The sequence below is a fragment of the Elephas maximus genome, chromosome 22 (genome assembly GCF_024166365.1).
Source record: "Elephas maximus indicus isolate mEleMax1 chromosome 22, mEleMax1 primary haplotype, whole genome shotgun sequence".
NCBI classification, from domain to species: Eukaryota; Metazoa; Chordata; class Mammalia; order Proboscidea; family Elephantidae; genus Elephas; species Elephas maximus.
In genome coordinates, this window is record NC_064840.1 from 24658870 (window position 1) to 24679649 (window position 20780).

The 20780-nt window shown below is 41.6% G+C and overlaps 1 protein-coding gene across 13 annotated transcripts in view; it reads right to left on the minus strand.

Moving 5' to 3' along the window:
- The window catches only part of SFI1 (SFI1 centrin binding protein), a 94891-nt gene that overhangs the window by 33356 nt on the left and 40755 nt on the right, over positions 1-20780 (minus strand). For all 13 annotated transcript variants that reach the window (XR_007514846.1, XR_007514847.1, XM_049865330.1 and 10 more), the window contains 3 exons: positions 10298-10415; positions 7071-7173; positions 1126-1282 (listed from right to left, as the gene is read on the minus strand). Coding sequence is in view for 11 of the 13 variants with exons in the window: in XM_049865330.1 (XP_049721287.1) it covers positions 1126-1282; positions 7071-7173; positions 10298-10415 (378 nt within the window). In the remaining 2 variants the exon portion in view is untranslated. The remainder of the gene's footprint in view (positions 1-1125; positions 1283-7070; positions 7174-10297; positions 10416-20780) is intronic.

A 20780-nucleotide genomic window follows, 5' to 3' on the forward strand; every position in this document is an offset into this window, starting at 1 on the left:
GGTGGTCATGGCCCCCAGACCTTCTGCTGGCCCAGGACAGGAACCATTCCCGTACCCAACTCTTCAGACATGGATTGGACTGAACTATGGTTGGAGAGGGATGCTGGTGAGGAGTGAGCTTCTTGGATCAGGCGGACACTTGAGACTATGCTTGCATCTCCTGCTTGGAGGGGAGATGAGAGGGTGGCGGGGGTTAGAAGCTGGCGAAATGGACATGAAAAGAGAGAGTGGAGGGAGAGAGCGGGCTGTCTCACTGGGGGGAGAGTAATTGGGAGTGTGTAGCAAGGTGTATATGGGTTTTTGTGTAACAGACTGACTTGATTTGTAAACTTTCACTTAAAGCAGAATAAAAATTATTAAAAAAAAAGTATACCCTGAAGTGTACTCAAAAACAAACAACAGTTTAGTTTAACTAGTAAAAAAATGTTTGCCTTGAGCATTATGCAAACCTTGGTGGTATAGTGGTTAAGTGTTACGGCTGCTAACCAAAGGGTCAGCAGTTCGAATCCACCAGGTGCTCCTTGGAAACTCTATGGGGGCAGTTCTACTCTGTCCTACAGGGTCGCTATGAGTTGGAATTGACTCGATGGCACTGGATTTGGTTTGGTTTTTTGGGTTTGAGCATTATACTCTTTTAAGAACTATCTATATGGGATTAAATTGACAACAGCAACTTGAAAGATTAGAAAGGAACCTTAGGGGCAGTCAGTTTACGTTAATGGGGGTGGAACAACTCAGAAAAGGAGGGTAAGAATGGCTGCACAACTCAAAATGTAATAAATGTCACTGAACTATATGTGTAAAAACTACTGAATTGTTATATGTTCCGCTGAGTATATTCCCAAAAAACAAAATCAATAAAATTAAAAAGAAAAACTGCATATATCTTCATCTTCATCGTAACAACCACGATACACACAGGGTAATAGACACCCAATTGAATAAAATAAAAGGCCAGAAGGAAATAAATGTGAATCGAGGATGATATATTTTCTCCTCAATCTTCTCTTTCCAAAATGTCCAGTGTAACGTGTTATGTTTCTTTTTAAGAAAGCACCATTGGCAGCAGGAGTGATATCTGCGACAGGCCCTCTGTCTCAGCACCTGTCCAGAATTTCTACTCACCGTTCCTCTGTCTCTTCACTCTTCGGAGCTGCAGATATTCAAACCAAGCCCTCAGGGAGCTCCGCTTTTGCCAGTACTCATGGTGCTTCAACGCACAGGCCACCTTATGTCTGTCCCTCTGCATACACAGGAGCTGTTCCTGCCACCGTGACCAAGCCTGAAAGCCAGAGAAAAGACAAGAGATCAAATGAGAGGCAGGAACAGAGAGGTGAAGTACACGTGAGGGACACGAGAAGAAGACAGAAAGACTCAAGTTAGGAACAAAGAAACGGCGATCCCCAAGCAGGATCATAAGCTATAGTAACTGGGGATGAAATGATATGTAAGGAGGTTGCTCTGCTTCCAGAAAGTAACTTTATTTCTGGGTTAAAAGGGCGGGGGGGGGGGGGGGAACCCCAATAAAAATAAGCAAGCAAGAAGCAAGAACAATCCAAGGGATAGTAATCTGATTCAGATTTGGGATGGGTTGAGAATCTGACTTTCCTTCCAAAGTGGGAGGAAACCCACTGTAAAGAGGAACTTTCTTGGGTAGACGAGTTTCAGGATGGTATCTACAGAAGCTGAGGGTGTACAAAAGGATGCCCTGAGACTATTCATAGACACACACCCCAGGAAAGTTTTCATGTACACTCAGGGGTACACATGCTCCACTCTGAAAATAGCTGCCTTAGACAATAACTTCATGCCGTCTCTGCACAAATCTGTAACACCTTTGCTTCCTCTCAGCTGACTACCATTCCTATTTCACCAAGAAAACAAAAACCATCAAGAGAGAACGTCTACCCAAAGTGGTCTATAGGTTAAATGCAATCCCAATCAAAGTTCTAACAGCCTTCTTTACAGAAATATAAAAACCAATCCTCAACTTTATATGGAATGGCAAGAGGCCTCGAACAGCTAAAACAATGGTGAAAGAAAAGAACAATGTAGGAGGGCTTATACTTCCTGATAGTTAAAACATACTATTCAGCTACAGTAATCAAAACAATCTGGTACTGGTATTAACAGTAGACACATACAACAATGGAACAGAACTGGAAGTCCAGAAATAAACCCACACATCTATAATCAACTGATTTTTGACAAGGGTGCTAAGAGCATTTGATGGGGAAAGAAGAATCTGTTCAATAAAAGGTGCCGAGAAAATTGAATTGCCACATACAGAAAAATGAAACAGGATCCATGGCTCACATCATACACAAAAACAAATTCAAAATGGATTAAGGACCTAAATGCACAAATTAAAACCATAAAATAATTAGAAGAACAAGCGGGGCAGTGATGTCAGGCCTAGCTTTCAACAATGGATTATCTAATAATAACACAGACAGCAAAAGACAAATAAATGGGACCTTATAAAAATTAAAAACTTACGTTCATCAGAAGACTTTACCAACTGAGGTAGAAAATTTGAACAGAATCATAATGAAGAAATTGAAGGGATCATTAACCCCCTCCCTCCCCCCGCAAAAAAAACCTGGCACAGATGGCTTCACTGGAGAATTCTACAAAACATTCAGAGAAGAGGTGACACCAATTCTACTCAAACTACTCCAGAACACAGAAAAGCTCCAAATTCATCCTACGAAGCCAGCATTAACACTGATAACAAATCCAGGCAAAGACATCACTAAAAAAGAACACTACAGACCAATATCCCTCATGAACACAGACACAAAAATTCTCAACAAAGTGCTAGCCAATAGAATCCAACAGCATATCAAAAAAATAACACATTACAACCAACTGGAACTCATACCACGTATGGACGGATGGTTCAACATTAGAAAATCAATCAACGTATTCCATCACATAAATAAAACAAAGGAAAAGAATCACATGATTATCTCAAATAATGCAGAAAAGGCATCTGATAAAGTCCAACACTCATTCCTGATAAAAACCCTCAGCAAAATAGGAAAAGAAGGGAAACTTCTCATAATAAAGGGAATTTATATAAAACCAACAGCCAACATTATCCTCAATTAAGAGAGCCTGAAAGCATTCCCCTTGAGAACAGGAATCCCACAAGGATGCTTTGTATCACCACTCTTATTCAACATTGTTTTTAGAGGTCCTAGTAAGAGCAATAAGGCAAAAAAAGGAAATAAAGGACATGCGAATTGGTAAGGAAGAACTAAAACTACCCTTATCTGCAAATGATATATATGATACTGTATCATATATATATATGGAATGGCAAGAGGTCTCGAATAGCTAAATGACATATATGATACTGTATATATGAAAAAAGAGAGAAGAACTGATTGCTGTTCAATTACGGTGTTGGCAAAAGATACTGAATACACGATGAACTGCCAAAAGAACAAACAAATCCATCTTGGAAGAAGTACAGCCAGAATGCTCCTTAGAAGCGAGAATGGCGAGGTTTCATCTCATATAATTTGGACGTATTATCAGGAGGGATCAATTCATGGAGAAGGACATCATGGTTGGTAAAGTAGAGGGTTAGCGAAAAAGATTAAGACCCTCAATGAGATGGACTGACACAGTGACTACAACAATGGGCTCAAGCATAACAACGATCATGAGCATGGCACAGTCCTGGGCAGTGTTTTGTTCTGTTGTACATAGGGTCTCTATAAGTCGGAAGCCACCCGACAGCACCTAGCAAGATCAACAACAACATTATCATGGACTGAATTATGTCCCCCCAAAAATGTGTGTATTAACTTCGTTATGCCATGATTCCCAGTATTTTGTGGTTGTTCCCCATTTTGTGATTGTAATCTTATATTAGAAAGGATTAGGGTGGGATTGTAACACCCTGCCAGGTCACATCCCTGATCCAATATAAAGGGAGTTTCCCTGGGGTGTGGCCTGCACCACCTTTTATCTCTCAACAGATAAAAGGAAAGGGAAATAAGCAGAGTTGGGAACCTCATACCACCAAGAACGCAGCACCAGGAGCAGAGTATGTCTTTTGGACCTGAGGGTCCTGCACTAAGATGCTCCCAGAACAAGGGAGCACTGATGCATCACAACAACCTCCCATCAGAGCCGAGAGAGTAAGAAAGCCTTACCCCGGAGCCAATGCCCTGAATTCAGACTTCCAGCCTACTGGACTGTGAGAGAATAAACTTCTCTTTGTTAAAGCCACCCACTTGTGGTATTTCTGTTATAGCAGTACTAGATGACTAAGACAGAATTTGGTACCGAGAGTGGGGTGCTGTTCTAACAGATACCTAAAATGTGGAAGCAGTTTTGAAACTGTGAATGGATAGAAGACTCAGAAGGAAGTGAGGAGAACTGTTAACACTGGAGACGGCTCAGATGGTGAGAAACAGCAGCAAAGGACTGACAGCAGCAGAACCAGGAGACCAGCGCCAGACAATGCTAGAGCCGACCCACGGAGTGAGAGAGCTGAGTGCCTGTGCATGGGAGGCTTCCTGGCGGAGCGGGGTGCCTCCAGGCACTTATCTTTGGAGCTACAGAGCTTTGGAACACTTGCCCCAGCAGGGCAGATGTGGGCGTGAGGGCCAAGGAGCCAAGAGGCCAAAAAAACAGGAAGCACAAGCTGAAGAGACAAAGAACACAAGAAGCAGAGCTGCCTCAGTCTCAAAAGATATGGTCATGACCTGAGGCGTTTCAAAGGGTGGGGCCATGGCCTCTGGTGTTTCTAAGAGTGGAGTCGCCACTCAGATGGACTAGTACAATGGTGCGCCTAAAGCCCAGGGAGCAGAGTTGCTGTCCCAGTGGGCCTGGAAGGCGGAGCTAAAGCCCAAAGCTGAGGGGCCTCCATGCAGAATCTGGACAGCGTGGCCAATACTTAAAGTCTGGCAGGCAGGGCCATTGTGTACACCGTCTCAGAGAACAGAGGACTATTTTCAAAGCCTTGTGGGCTAATGTAATATGTTCTGCTGACTTGCTTAGTGCCTGTTATCCCTTCTTTTCCTTCAGTTTTTCCCATTTGTAATGGAAATGTCTAGCTTGTGCCTATTTTGCCATTATACGTTTGGAAGCAGATAACTTATATTCTAGATCTCACAGATGAAGAGGAATTTTTTGATTTTGGACTTGGAGCTAAGACTTTTGCTATGATATGACAGGAAGAATATGTTTCGAATGTTGCAAGGATGTAATTTTTTGGGGGGGCCAAAGGGGGGAATGTCATGTATTGAATTATGTGCCCCCAAAAATGTATTATTAACTTCGTTAGGCCATGATTCTAAGTATTCTGCGGTTGTCCTCCATTTTGTGATTGTAATTTTATGTTAAAGAGGATTAGGGTGGGATTGTAACACCCTTATCAGGTCACATCCCTGATCCAATATAAAGGGAGTTTCCCTGAAGTGTAGTCTCCACCACCTTTTATCTCTCAAGAGATAAAAGGAAAGGGAAGTAAGCAGAGAGTGGGGACCTCGTACCACCAAGAAAGCAGCTCCAGGAACTCTAGCACATCCTTTGGACCTGGGGTTCCCGTGCTGAGAAGCTCCCAGACCAAGGGAAGACTGATGACAAGGACCTTCCCTCCAGAGTCAACAAAGAGAGAAAGCCTTACCCTGGAGCCAGCGCCCTGAATTCAGACTTCTAGCCTACTGGACCGTGAGAGAATAAAATTCTCTTTGTTAAAGCCATCCACTTGTAGTATTTCTGTTATAGCAGCACTAGATGAGTAAGACAAACATACAGAGAAAATCCTAAAAATTCCACAAGAAAGCTACTGAAACTAATAAAAGGATTCAGCAAAGTCGTAGGATACAAGATCAACATACAAAAATCAGTTGGATTCCTCTACCTCAACAAAGAGAACTCTGAAAAGGAAATCAGGAAGATAAAACACTTAAGAATAAATCTAACCAGGAATGTAAATGACTTATACAAAGAAAACTATAAAATGCTACTGAAAGAAACCAAAAGAGACCTACATAAACGGAAAAACATACCAGGCTCTTGGATAGGAACTTAACATTGTGACGATGTCAATACTACCCAAAGTGATATATAGATATAATGCAATCCTGATCCAAATGAGATGGAAAAACTAATCACTAGCTTTATACGGAAGGGAAAGAGCTCCAAATAAGTAGTATTAAAGAAGGAGAACAAAGGAGGAGGCCTCACGCTACCAAATCTCAGAAGTTACTATACAGCCACAGTAGTCAAAACAGCCTGGTACTGGTATGGTATACTAACAGACACACAGACTAAAGGAACAGAATTGCAAACCCAGAAGAAAATCCATTGTTTGACAAACTGCGCTGGCAAAACTGGATATCTGCCTGTAGAAAAATGAAACAGGACCCATACCTCACACCATACACAAAACCTAACTCTAAATAGATAAAAGACCAACAGATTGGGAACCAACAGATAAAAGAGAACCAACAGATTGGGAAAAAATTGTAGCTATGACATATCTGACAAAGGTCTAATCTCTAAAATTTAAAGAAAACTTCAACAGCAGAAAAAGACAAATGATCCAATTAAAAAATCGGCAAAGGACAGGAACAGACGCTTCACCAAAGAAGACATTCAGATGGGCAACAAACCTATAAAAAAATTCTTGTGGTCATTAGCAATTACCAAACCCACTGCTGTCGAGCTGATTCTGACTGATAGCGACCCTACATGACAGAGTAGAACTGTCCCATAGAGCTTCGAAGGAGCACCGGGTAGATTCAAACTGCCAACCTTTTAGTTAGCAGCTGCAGCACTTAACCAGTATGCCACCAGGGTTTCCCACTAACAATTACAGAGATATAAACCAAAACTACAATGAGATACCATCTGACTCCAGCATTACTGGCATAATAATAAAAAAAAAAAAAACAGAAAATAACAAATGTTGGAGAGCATGTGGGGAGGTTGGAACTCTTATACACTGTTGTTGGGAATGTAAAATGGTAGAACCACTTTGGAAAATGGTATGCGTGTGTTTTGCAACATGCAGAGGATACCAAATTGGAGCCTGCTGGACTTACCTGCAGCTGGAGGCTCAGGGCTCTGTGTTTCATAGCTGAGGCGTAGAGGGCACGGCCCACACGGACCTGCTGTAGGCACTTCCTCCACTCGCTCCACCATACCCTGTCAAAGAGCAAACAGAAGATGGAACCAATGAGAAAAAAGCCGTCCAGAAAAGAGAAAGGCAGTTAGGGCTGGGCCTCAGACTCTCAGCTCAAGTCCCTCTCCCTCATGGTGCCATCTCCAGATTGACACCTCCAAGATTTCACCGTTGGAGAAAACACAATCGAGAAACAGTGCTCGAGCTGCTGCTTACGAGCTGCAAACTGATGGTTCCTAAGGTCACATTTGGCCTTAGACACTGTAAACATGCTCTGTTTGGCCTATATGATTTTTAAACATATGAATTACTGCCAATATTTAACTATCAGGAGATTACACAGAATAATTGGCAAAGTAAGAAGGTCTGACAACTATTGATTGTCTAGGGCCAACAAGTGGTAGCTTTCCAGGCTTGGTGAGCCCCTCCCTTTCCTACTGGGCTGCTACAGTTTCTTTCTTGCTTCATTATTTTCTAATTCACTGCAGGGGAACAATAATTAGGAAATGAGAGTTTGCAGCATCTGCTTTACTGAAACACCCGCTTTTCCTGGTCACTTTAACTCACAGTGATACAATGAATTACATAACATGGGCTTTCGAACCATGGTCTTTGTGACTCACACACAATGATTGAGTAGAACTATGCAAATGAGGCATATGGAACCTGTGATGGTTGGGGTTATGTGTCAACTTGGCTAGGCCATGATTTCTAATATTGTGTGGCTGTCCTTCATTTTATGTGTTGTAAATCTTAACCTCTACATGTTAATGAGGTAGGACTGGTGTGGGGTGTATCTTGAGTGACAGCCTTGCAGGAGGGAGTGACTTGAGTCCCACCCTTACTCAAGTTACACCCTCTCCTGGGGTGCTCTGGTGGGACTCTCCCTCTCTCTCTGCATCTGGATCCCATGTATGATTAATGATCATCTAAACTCTGATTCTTGGGACTTGAGTCAGCCACCTGCCATCTGACCTGCTGCAACCCCATGGGCTGGTGGCCTATCACCTGACCTGATTTGCCAGCTTCTGCAGCCTTGTGAGCCCGCAGCCTGTGGTGTGACCTGTCAGTTTGGGTTCGTCAGCCCCTGCAGCCCTGGGGGTCAGGAGAAGCCTACACCTGACCTAAAGATTTGGGACTTGCCAGCTTCCACAACTACGTAATCCATTTCCTATATACGGTTCGTGAGTTTTGTGAGATGTTGGAGCAAATTACAGAACCCAAAGATGGGAGGGAAATTGCTGATCAGAGAGAGAATAATTGATATTAGACACGATGGAGTGTGGTACAGCAGTATGGAAAAGTTGGACATTTGGGACATCTTTAACCTCTGCCTCATGGCCAGCTTTGTGTCGATCCTTACAGAAGAAATGATTTATTTACCCACAAAGGTCTCTCTTTCCTCCTAACCTGGGCTATGCTTACCTGTATCACTCACTTTGAAAGTTCAAGCTATCTTGCATTATCATCATTTTAAGTACTTCAGAAATTATAAGTTTCCTGAATGCAGTCCAGCACCCAATATAGCACCAGGAATGTTACAAGCCCTCAATAAATGTACAATGAATAAATGAACGCACGATGGGAAAATATCCCCCATAGACTCTAAAAGAATTGCACGCTATTTAAAAATACTTGCTGAATAAATTTTAAATAACTTTATGCTTACCACTGAAGTTCTGCATATCATGCTTAATCCTTTACGGATATTACCTTATTTATTCCCCGTGACAACCCTGAAAGATATTTAATGGTGTGCCTATTTAACAAATGAGGAAAGTGAGATTAGGAGTAGTGGTGTCATTGGGGGGGTTACATGGGGTACAGACTGCACCCACTGCCACTGTCAGAAGGGGTGACACCAAAATGATTTCAGGGTGTGCGGCGGCAGCAGGAACAGCAGGTGGACCAGTGCCACTGGGGGAGGGGCTCCCAAGGCAGTGGCATTACTAGGGTTGGTGTCACCCATCACCCAGTGCAGTAACTTGTCACCACCTACCGTCGCCCTACACTCAGGGTGTGGGCAGCTGGGTCGCAGCACCCACCATCGGCCAGAGAGGAGGGTCTGCACCTTGGCTAATGGGGGAGGGAGGGAGCTGCCGGGAGCCATGGGGGGGCAGGCCATGCAGGCTTGGCCCTGCATAGGGGCAAAGCTGGACTGCTCTGCCCACCAGGAGGGGTTCACCAGGCGGACTGTGCGGCGGGGGTGGGGGGAGTGGGTGTGTGACATCATGAATTACTGCACTGGATGACAACAACCCTAGTGACACCACAGATTAGGAGAGGTGAAATAACCCAATAATCTATGTTGGAACTTGGATTCAAGCCTGTTGGTCCAGCTGCAAAGCTTCTGTTCTTACCCATACTACATACAGTACCCAGTTCTTCTGGGTAGAATGTGAGCTATTAATACCCTGCCACTCAGGACCCCAGAGGACCACTAGAGACAAGGTACAGTGGAATCGACGCTATTATAAAGCAGCTCATTGTTACACGTCTGGCTTTAAAAGTGGGGTAACTCATATCTTGCCAACATGTGAACCACGATGGTGAGATGAAGAGCAGGCCCACAGTTAGGAGCATGGGTTTTGGTATCAGAAAAATGGACAGGTTAGCCCTGGTTTTGCCAATTACCACTTGTATGAGTTTGCACAAATTACTGAAATTTCGTGAGCCTTAATCTCCTAATCTATGTAATAACAATACTTGTTTCACAGTTTACAGTGAAGGTTAAAAGTTTTTAACATAAACAAATTAACACACACATACACAAAATTAACACAGGGTTTAAAACTTAAAAAAAAAAAACAAAAACCAAACCCATTGCCGTCGAGTCGATTCCGACACACAGCGACACTACAGGACTGAGCAGAACTGCCCCATAGGGTTTCCAAGGAGTGGCTGGTGGATTTGAACTGCCGACCTTTTTGGTTAGCAGCCACGCTCTTAACTCAAGCTCTTAACCACTGCGGTAAATACTCCATTAATATTCATAATCTTACATTTGCTCTTATAAATATTTATTAGGCACTGATTATGTTTGAAGCATTATTTTAAGGTGGGTTTTTATGCTGCTTTACAGCAGAATAAAGCAAAGCTAAGGTAAAATACTGCCTACTGATCAGCAGGGCAATTGAGTCCACTCACCACAAGATATTTCGCTGCCGGAACTCCAGGGCGGCAGTCTGCATCTGAAGTTTGGTCCTACGAACCACCACGTAGATCAACCAGGACTTCCAGGCTTGGCAAATCTTTCGCTTTGCATCTAAATCCACCAAAGAAATTTTTAAAAAGGTATTGCGGGGAGACAAACTACCCTGGGTTATGATAAAAGCTCAAATCCCCTGCATACTCATCCCTCCTTTAAAAACATAAATCCCACCAGTCTTCAATTGCCCCCTGCTGGGCAAGTTGTGAACTGCAATAAAATTAATAAGGATGCAAGCGCAGGTGAAGAATGTTTTATAAGTGATGACATAAATAGATGTACTGTCAAAAAAAAAAAAAAACCCAAACCCGCTGCCACTGAGTTGATTCTGACTCACAGTGACCCTACAGGACAGAGTAGAACTGCCCCATGGAGTTTCCAAGGAGCACCTGTTAGATTCAATCTGCTGACCTTTTGGTTAGCAGCTGTAGCACCACTATGCCACCAGGGTTTCCAGATGTACTGTACTGCTCAGAAATAGTTTATTTTAAAAGCCCTTATTTTTTTAGAGATATATTCTAAGATATTTACAGATGACATAAAGCGACTAACACAGGAAGAGGAAAACTGAGCAGGGATATAGATAAAACAAGGCTAAAGCTATACAGGGGTATATGGAGTCCACTGCACTATATTTAAATTTATAGGCATTTAAAATTTTCCATAATGTAAGAAGAAATAATCATGTTATAAAACTGTTGTTTGAAACAGTAATTTTAAAGTAGAATAAGCAAGACAAAAGGAAGGGATGTCTCTGGAAAACACAGTAAAAAGGACCGTTAATGATATTGGAAGAGAGACAATTTACTAGATATGGGAGATGTACATCACCATTTTTGGTAAATTCCACTTTCATTATGACAGTCACCACTAATAAAGTAAATTTCTTTTCTTTTTAGAACACAAAGGAGAAAATAAAATCATGTAAGCAATTTTCAGGACATTATCCAAAATGTTGTCAATAGGATTATAACTATGCTTTATATTTCAGAGTTGTTAAGGCAAATCAAAACATGAAGAAGCATTTAACATAGCTTCCCCAAGCCCACCCCAGATGTCAGGAATCACCACACCTCAGGCAATGAAGACTAGAATGGTGCTGTGGCTTAGAGTTTGGACTCCTGAGTCATGAAAGCCAGGTTCGAATACCGACCCTGTCACTTATGAGTTAAGTAACCTCACACAAGTTCCTCATCCGTACAATTGTACCTCCATCAGAGGTATGTTTGTAAAGGGCAATGAAATAACCTATGAAAAGTGTCTCCAGGCATGCCCTGAAATAGTTGTCATTTATCTAAAAAAAAAAAAAAAACCTTTTTATTAAAAATTTGAGTTACTTTTCCCATTATTCCATTTTTATAGCTATACTCATTATAACTATAAATGACTACATAAGTCAGCAGAATACACATTGTTTTCAAGTACACAGGGAACATTCACAAGATAGACCATATTCTGGGCCATAAGACAAACTTAACAAATTTAAAAGAACTGAAATCATACTAAGTGTTGTTCTCTAATCACAACGGAATATACTAGAAATCGATCATAGAAATATATTGGAAAATTACCAAATACTAGGAAGTGAAACAATACACTTCTAAATAATCAAAGGGCCAAAGACAAAGTTTCAAGGAAAATGAGAAAATATTTTTTACTGAATGAAATGAAAATGCAACATATCAAAACTTGCGGGATGAAGTTAAACCAGTACTTAAAGGGAAATTTTAGCAGTAAATGCTTATGTTAGAAAAAACAGAAAAGCCTCAAATCAATAATCTCAGCTTGTACCTGAAGAGACTAGAAAAAGAAGAGCAAATTAAAACCAAAGTTTGTAGAAGCAAGATAATAATAATGAAGATAGGAGCAGAAATCAAAGAAATTGAAACAAACAACAACAAAAAACCAGTATGTCAATGAAAAAGCTAGTTATTTGAAAATAACAATATAATTGATAAAGCTTAGCCAGACCGACCGAGAATACATAACAGAAGACATAAATTACCAATAGCAGGAATGAAAGAGAGGGTGTCATTATAGACACTACAGATATTAAAATTGTAACAACGGAATACTTCAAACAACTCTATGCCCACTAAATTTGTACGATATATTTGGAATGTATCAATTCCTTGAAAGGCACAAACTACCAAAACTCATTCAAGAAAAAAAAGATAACCTGAACAGTCCTGTATCTATTAAAGAACAAGAATTTGAAGTTAAAAAATCTTCCAACAAAGAAAACTCTAGGCCCAGATAACTTCACTGGTGAATTTTACCAAACATTTAAGAAAGAAATAATACCAATTCTACAAATCTCTTTCAGAAAACAAAAAAGGAGCAAATACTTCCCAACTCATTTTTACAAGGCCAGTATTGCCTTGATACCAAAAACAGATAAGAAAAAGGAAACGACAGACCAATATTCCTGATGAACATGGATGCAAAAATTCCAACAGAATAGCAGCATATGGAACACAGCAACATATAAAAAGATAACACACCATGACCAAGTGGGGTAGATCTGTGGAATGCAAGGCTGGTTTAACATTCAAAAATCATTCAATGTAATTCACCACACTGACAGATTAAAGAAGCCACATAATCATTTCAATAGATTCAGAAAAAGCATATGACAAAACTCATCACCCATTCATAATAAAAATGCTCACAAAACTAGGGATAGAAAAGAATGCCCTTAATCTGATAAAGGCAATCTACAAAAAACCTACAGCTAACATCATACTTAATGGTTAAAGACTGAATGTTTCCCCCTGCCTTAGGTTGGGTTCCTCAGAAGAGCAAAATCAGTGAAGCATATAAATAAATATATTAAGCTGCATTATGCAGATGACACAACCTTGCTTGCTGAAAGTCAAGAGGACTTGAAGCACTTACTAACGATGATCAATGACTACAGGCTTCAGTATGGATTACACCTCAGCATAAAGAAAATAAAAATCCTCACAATGGGACCAGTAAACAGAGAAAAGGTTGAGGTTGTCAAGGATTTCATTTTACTTGGATCCACAATCAACACCCATTGACGGCGGCAGTCAGGAATCAAACAACACACTGCATTGGGCAAATCTGCCGCAAAAGGCATCTTTAAAGTGTTAAAAAGCAAAGACGTCACCTTGAAGACTAAGGTGCGCCTGACCCTAGTTGTGGTATTTTCAACTGCATTATTTGCATGCAAAACCTGGACAATGAATAAGGAAGACCAAAAACTGATGCTTTGAATTTTGATGTTGGTGAAGAATACTGAATATACCATGGACTGCCAAGGGAACAAACAAATCTGTCCTGAAAGAAGTACAGCTAGAACTCTCCTTAGAAGCGACGATGGCAAGACTACATCTCACATACTGTGGACGTGTTATCAGGAGGGGTAAGTCCCTGGAGAAGAACATTGTGCTTGGTAAAGTAGAAAACCTAAAAAACCCAGTGCCCTCAAGTCAATTCCGACTCATAGCGACCCTACAGGACAGAGTAGAACCGCCCTATAGAGTTTCCAAGGAGTGCCTGGCAGATTCGAACTGCCGACCCTTTGGTTAGCAGCTGTAGCACTTAACCACTATGTCACCAGTAGAGGGTCAGTGAAAAAGAGGAAGACCCTCAATGAGATGGACTGACACAGTAACTGCCACAATGGCCTCACACGTAACGATTGTGTAAGGATAGTGCAGCACCAAGCGGTGTTTTGTTCTGTTGTACGTGGGGTCACTCCGAGTCGGAACCGACTCAACGACACCTAACAACAACAACAATTTCAAGGGAATGGTTCACGCAGTTGTGGAGGCTGGCAAATCCCAAATCCGTGGGTCAGACATCAGGCTGGAGGCTTTTAAATCAAGTGGTTGCAGGGGCTGATGAACCCAAAAACGGTAGGTCAGGCGGCAAGCTGCTGGCTCATGTCCCAAGAACTGGAAGTCAGAGGATGACGAGTCAGATGGAAGATCAAGAGAAAGAATGAGCTTTGCCAGAATATCCATATACTGGATGGAGGACACGTCCCCAAGGAAACTCCCTTTCCAAATTGGCTGCTCACATCAGATCACAAAATGGAGGATGATTATATCATATCTGCCAAAATCACAGCCTAACCAAGTTAACACGTAACATTAACCATCACAGTCCACCCACTGTCAACTAAAAAAAAAAACACTGCCGTAGAGTTGATTCCGACTCATAGTGACCCTAGAGGACAGGACAGAACTGCCCCACAGAGTTTCCAAGGAGCGCCCGGTGTATTCGAACTGCCGATCTCTTGGTTAGCAGTCACAGCACTTAACCACTACACCACCAGGGTTTCCATCCATTGTCAACTAGGCTCCAGTATATAGCTTCTTAAACCATACATAATCTCTAAATAAACACAAATATAAAGACATACCCGGGATTAACATGACACAAGCACACAACCGAAAATGCACAGCTCAATTTACATCTTATATTTTATAATAAGTAATGGAAAAAGGGTAAGAAGATATTTAAATATACACATATAGCAAAAAAAGGAAGAAATACTCAACAATTACTGTTCTTGTTTCTGCAACCAGTCATGCGGTTATAACTGGTATTTAGAACTACCTTCTTCCACTACCCATTCCATATTCCCTTTGACCTCAGCAGACAGCTCATCTGGCTGTGGTTCTTTGCCTGGTGGGGTGACCCAAACCTTCATTCCTGCAGGGTCTGGGCCATAAGTAGTCATGTTGGAACTGGGTTGCTGTAACTTTTCATTGACTTTAATCACAAGGCATGGTAGTGCTAAGAGGCATTCTAATGTATCTCCTGTATTTTAGACATACTCTTCTTTACCTCTGTTACGTAATATCTATCCAATTTTCCCTTGGTAATTAATCACACAAGCCAATATGGTAACTCCCTCCTTTGCTGATCCAGGTTCGTGAGGAACCCAAAGTGGCTGAGCGGCATCCTTAACTCAAGTTCTGTAGAATTGGCATCGTGTCTCCTACTGGGAGCGTCCCTCCCTTTGGAACCGAGACCTCCAGACCCAGAGAGCATAGGGTCATGGGGACAGCACTTTTTCCTTACTAGGTCCAGTCAGCATAATGTCATCAACGTAATGGACCAGTGACGTCTTGAGGAAGGGCTAGGTGATCAAGGTCCCTGAAGACTAAATTATGATATAGCGCTGGAGCACTGATAAACCTCTGAGGTAGGACAGTGAAGGTATACTGCTGGTCTTGCCAGCTGAAGGCAAACTTCTGGTGATTCTTCAAAACCAAAATTGAGAAAAAGCCATTGACCAGTTCAATAGCCACATACTAGATGCTAGGAGATATATTAATTTGCTCAATCAATGAAACTACATTTGGAATGGCAGCTGCAACTGGAGTCACCACCTGGTTAAGTTTATGATTAATTCACAGATCCATCTGTTTTTGTGCAGGCCAAATAGATGAGCTGGATGGGGATGTGGTGGGAATCAGAACCCCTGCATCCCTCAAGTCCTTGATGGTGGCACTAACCTCTGCAATCCCTTCAGGAATGTGGTATTCCTTTTGGTGTACTATCTTCCTAGGTAAGGGCAGTTCTAATGACTTCCATTTGGCTTTTTCACCAAAATGGCCTTTACTCAACATGTCAGGGATCCCCAATGTATGGCTTCTGCCAGTTACTGAGTATGTCTATTACAATTATGCATTCTGGACCTGGGAAAATCACTACACAATGAGTTCAGAGACCCACTGGGCCCACTGTGAGATGTACATGAGCTAAGACTCCATTAATAATCTGATCTCCATGTGCCCCTACTCTGACTGGTGGGTGGGCCACAGTGATGTTTGGGGTCTCCTGGAATTAGTGTCAGTTCAGAGGCAGGGTCCAGTAACCCCCAAAAGTCTTACTATTTCCTTCCCCCCAGTGAACAGTCACCCTGGTAAGAGACCACAGGTCTCTTTGGGGAAGGCTAGGAGAAAGATTAACAGTAAAAATTTTTGACAGTGTACTGGAGTCCTTCCTCAAGGGAACCTGGCCTCCGCTTCATTCAAGGGGTTGTGGGTCTTTAAACTCATGAGTCTGGGAACTGATTAAGGGGCCATGACTCTTCTGGCAATCTGAGTTAGACCGCTGTTCACCTGACCTAAAATTTTTCTGGTTCTACAGATCAAGTAAATATTTAGTAGATTTCCTACCTATTTCACTCCAAGGGACATCATGACTAAGTAGCCAATGCCATTAAGTGTATATGAATCAGACTATTCTGATTACTACTTTGACTTTGCTGTCCATTACGGTAACCGCGTCCACCTTGTGTTTGGCGATTAAGTGCCACCCCTTGGCCCCTACTATCCCTGGGTCCAATCAGCCCCACTGCAGTTAGGTGTCTTAATTCAGTTAGGGCAGTTTCCTCTGACATACATAAAACAGAAGTCACAGCAGTCTTCAAGAATGCTGGGGCTCCCTTCACAAATTTGTTCCTCACCATTGTGGTAAAAGGTGTGTCCTCCATGGGTGGGTCTGTGGGTCCACCCTGATAAATCCGCTCTAACATGACAATTTCCCTAAGCCTTTGTGTTGGTCGCCGTGAACCAACCAAATAAACTATAAGATCCTTTTCTAACCTCTCAAGCTGAAACACTGAATGTAGAATCTGTCCTTAGTGGGCCCATATCAATAAACTCACACTGATACAACTTTGTTTCTTGCACCATTACCCTACATCCATAATAGCCATTCCCATACATATTCCTCAGGTTTTTGCTTGTATATATTAGAAAAATCAAGCTGTTCTTTTGCAGTGTAGTGTACCTCGTCATGGGTCACACTTTGTACTTCACCTCTTGAGGCTAGCTGGGACTTAAGTCTAGTTATAGATCTAGAAGCAAAACTGGGTGGTGGGGGTGAGTCCTGGGGACATTCGGCAATGTCCTGTAAGGCATCTGCCTCAAGTAATGCCCCAGGTGCCACCCTAGGTATCTCAGATAAAGACTTCAGACACAGCTGAGTTAATCTCATCAGATGAGGGTAGAAGGGATAATGGTTTTACTGGGAGGGCAGCTTAGCAGACAAAGATGGAGTAAGCTCTTCAGATGGGAGTAATAGGGCTGTTCTGTTGGCAGGAGTGATTCAACAGAATTTAGGGGCTCAATGTCCTGAGCTTCCTGATTATCTGCCCACATGTCCCCATCCTAAATTTCGGGATCCCATTTCTTCTCAATCAATGTCCTCATTTTTATTTCTGACACAATTCGAGGTTGGGAATTCAACTGGCATTGTAATTCAGCCACTCTTATTATAAGATTCTGGGTTTGGTTTTTAACAGTATTAGCTCTATACAAGACATAAGGCTTCCTTTTAGGGCACAAGTGGCAACTTTCAGTCTTATATGCGGCGCTTGAGTTGTGACTCTGAAGCGTTGAACTCATCCGTTTCTTTCACCACTTTGTCTAGCGAAAGCAGGACCAATCAATCAGCTTCCTTATACTTCTCATTCTGACAAAATTGTAGAAAAGTATCAAATGTGCAAAGAATCCTCGTGGTGCAGTGGTTAAGTGCTCAGCTGCTAACTAAAAGGTCAGCAGTTCGAACCCAGCAGCCACTCCACAGGAGAAAGATGTGGCGGTCGGCTTCCATAGAGATTAAAACCTTGGAAACCCTGTGGGGCAGTTCTATTCTGTCCTACAATTCAGAAGCGACTCGATGGCAACAGGTTTAGTTTTTAAATTAATTTTTTTAAATCAAATATGCAATCACCTAGAAAGAGCCTTGTCTCTCACAAATATTTGATCCAATGGTGGTGATAGTTTGTGTATTTCTATTGCCACCTCACGCCATGGATTAGCAGTGCCCTGCTTACTACTGGAGGCAGAGTCATCAGCACCTTTAAGACTAACCAGACTTGAGAATCAATTCAGAAAACTCATTTTTATGATTTTGTTCCTCCAGAACCCTCTCAGTTACCAAATGTCTAAGGTTGGGTTCTCTAGAGGAACAAAACCAGCAAAGCATATACATAAATAGATTTATTTCAAGGGAATGGCTCCTGTAATTGTAGAGACCGGCAAGTTCCAAATCCAAGGGTCAGGCGTCAGGCTGAAGGTTCCACCTTACTCAATACGGTTGCAGGGGCTAACGAACCCCAAAACAGTAGGTCAGGTGGCTCATGCGGTTGTGGGAACTGGCAAATTTAAAAATCTGTAGGTCAAGCGGCAGGGTGCTGGCTCACATCCCAAGAACTGGAGGTCAGAGGATGATGAGTTGGATGCAGGATTGAGAGAGAGAATGCTTTGCCAGAACATCCATACATATTGGATGCAGGCCATACTGCCAAGGAAACTCCCTTTTCAACTGACCAGTTGCTCACATCAGATCACAAAAGAGAAGATTATATAACATCTGCCAAACCACTGAGAATTATGGCCTAGCCAAGTTGACACATAACATTATCCATCATACCCCCTAAGATCAGTAACAAGAGAAGAATGTCCACTCTCACGACTCCTATTCAAATATCATAATTAATATCACACTAGAAGCCCTAGATAATGCAATACAACAATAAAAACAATTTGGAAAGTAAGAAATAAAATTGTCTCTAGTCACAGACAACTTGACTGTCTACAAAGAATTGCATGGAATGTATTTAAAAAAAGCTCTTTGCATGAATAAATGACCTTAACATTGATTTTGCATCATATAAAATCAATATGTAAAACTACAGAACTTTTAGAAGAAAACATAGGAGAAAGTCTTTGTGACTTTGGGTTAGGCCGAGTTCTTACGTATGACATAAAAAACACAACCCATAACAGATGAAATTGATAAACTGGACTTCATCAAATTGAAAAACCTGCTTTGCAAAAGACACTGTTTAGAGAATGAAAACACAAGCCACAGACTGGGAGAAAATATTTGCAAATCTGACAGAAGACTTAGAATATATTAAAAAGCTTAAAGCTCAACAAAAAGAACAAACAACCCAATTTTTAAAAGGACAAAGATCTTGCACAAACACTTCACCAGAGAAATAAGCACAGGAAAATATTCAACATCATTAATCGTTAGGGAAATGGAAATTTCAACCACAACGCGATACCTTCACATACTTATTATTAGACTAGCTAAAAAAAAACTTTTTTAATGGCAATGCCAAGTGGTAGTGAGGATGCAGAGCAAGTGGAACTCTGACAGACTGCTGTTGGGAATGCAAAATGGTAGAGCCACACTGGAATCCAATTTGGCAGTTTCTTATAAAGTTAAACATTCACCTACTACATGATCCAGCAATCCTACTCCTGGATAATCTACCCAAGAGAAATGTTCACCCAGAAACCTGCGTACGAATGTTTATAGCAGCATTATTCATAATTGTCTAATATTGGAAACAACCCAGATGGCCTTCAACCGGTAAATGGATAAAGGCACTGTGGTACCTCCATACAATGAAGGGCTACTCAGCAGTAAAAAAGGAATATATGCAAATTGATGAATCTCAAAAGCATTATGCTAAAAAGGCAGAGTCAAAAGGCTACACTGTATGATCCCATTTATATGACATTCTAGAAAAAAAGACAAAACTACAGTGCCAGAGAACTGATTAGTAGTTACCTGGGGTTAAGTGTTGAGGGATGGGGCAACAAAATGTTAACACAAGGAAATCCTTTTGGGCTGTGATGGAACTGTTCCCTCTTAATTGTGGTGGTGGTTACATAACTATGGATTTGTCAAACCTCATAGCACTACACACCAAAAAGACTGAATTTTACTGTATGTAAATTTAACATTAAACAACATAAAAGAGTTACTTACCAGCTAATTACAAAAACCATGTGTCTGGTATTATAACTAAAGGGTGTGGTTAAGAGCTTTGGGGACACAGAAAGGAGAAGGAAGGGCCCACTGTGCTGGAGATCAGGAAAAGCTACATAAAAAAAAGGTGATATTTAAAATGGGCCTGAAAGGGGAACTGCAGATGCAAAGATATGGAAATTCACAAGCAGTGTGGCCAGGGCATAGGGTGTGTCAGAGGGCACAGCAGGGGAAGAGGTGAAGACCTTGTATGCCACACCAAAGAGTGTTGACATCATTCTGTAAGTAAAGAGTAGTCAAATGAATTTTTACGCAAAAGAGATGATCTTATCTATGTCTTCTCACTCTTAAAGCTATGTGTACAAGGAGAGGGGGGAGAAAATAAATGCAGGGAAATCAATTAAAGAGACTAATTCTGGGGAAAAGGTGAATATTACCCTCAGGCAGTGGGACTAAAAAGAAAAAAAATAAAGAAAGGTGCCTACAAATAACACTTCAGAGGGCCATGATAGATAACTGAATGATAGCAGGCATGAGGAATGGATGAGTTATTCCTAAGTAAGGTTTCTCACTTAGAAAAAGCAGGAGGAAGAGCACGTCTAAATGGTTGAGGAGCTGACAAGTTGTATTAGGGACCTGCAG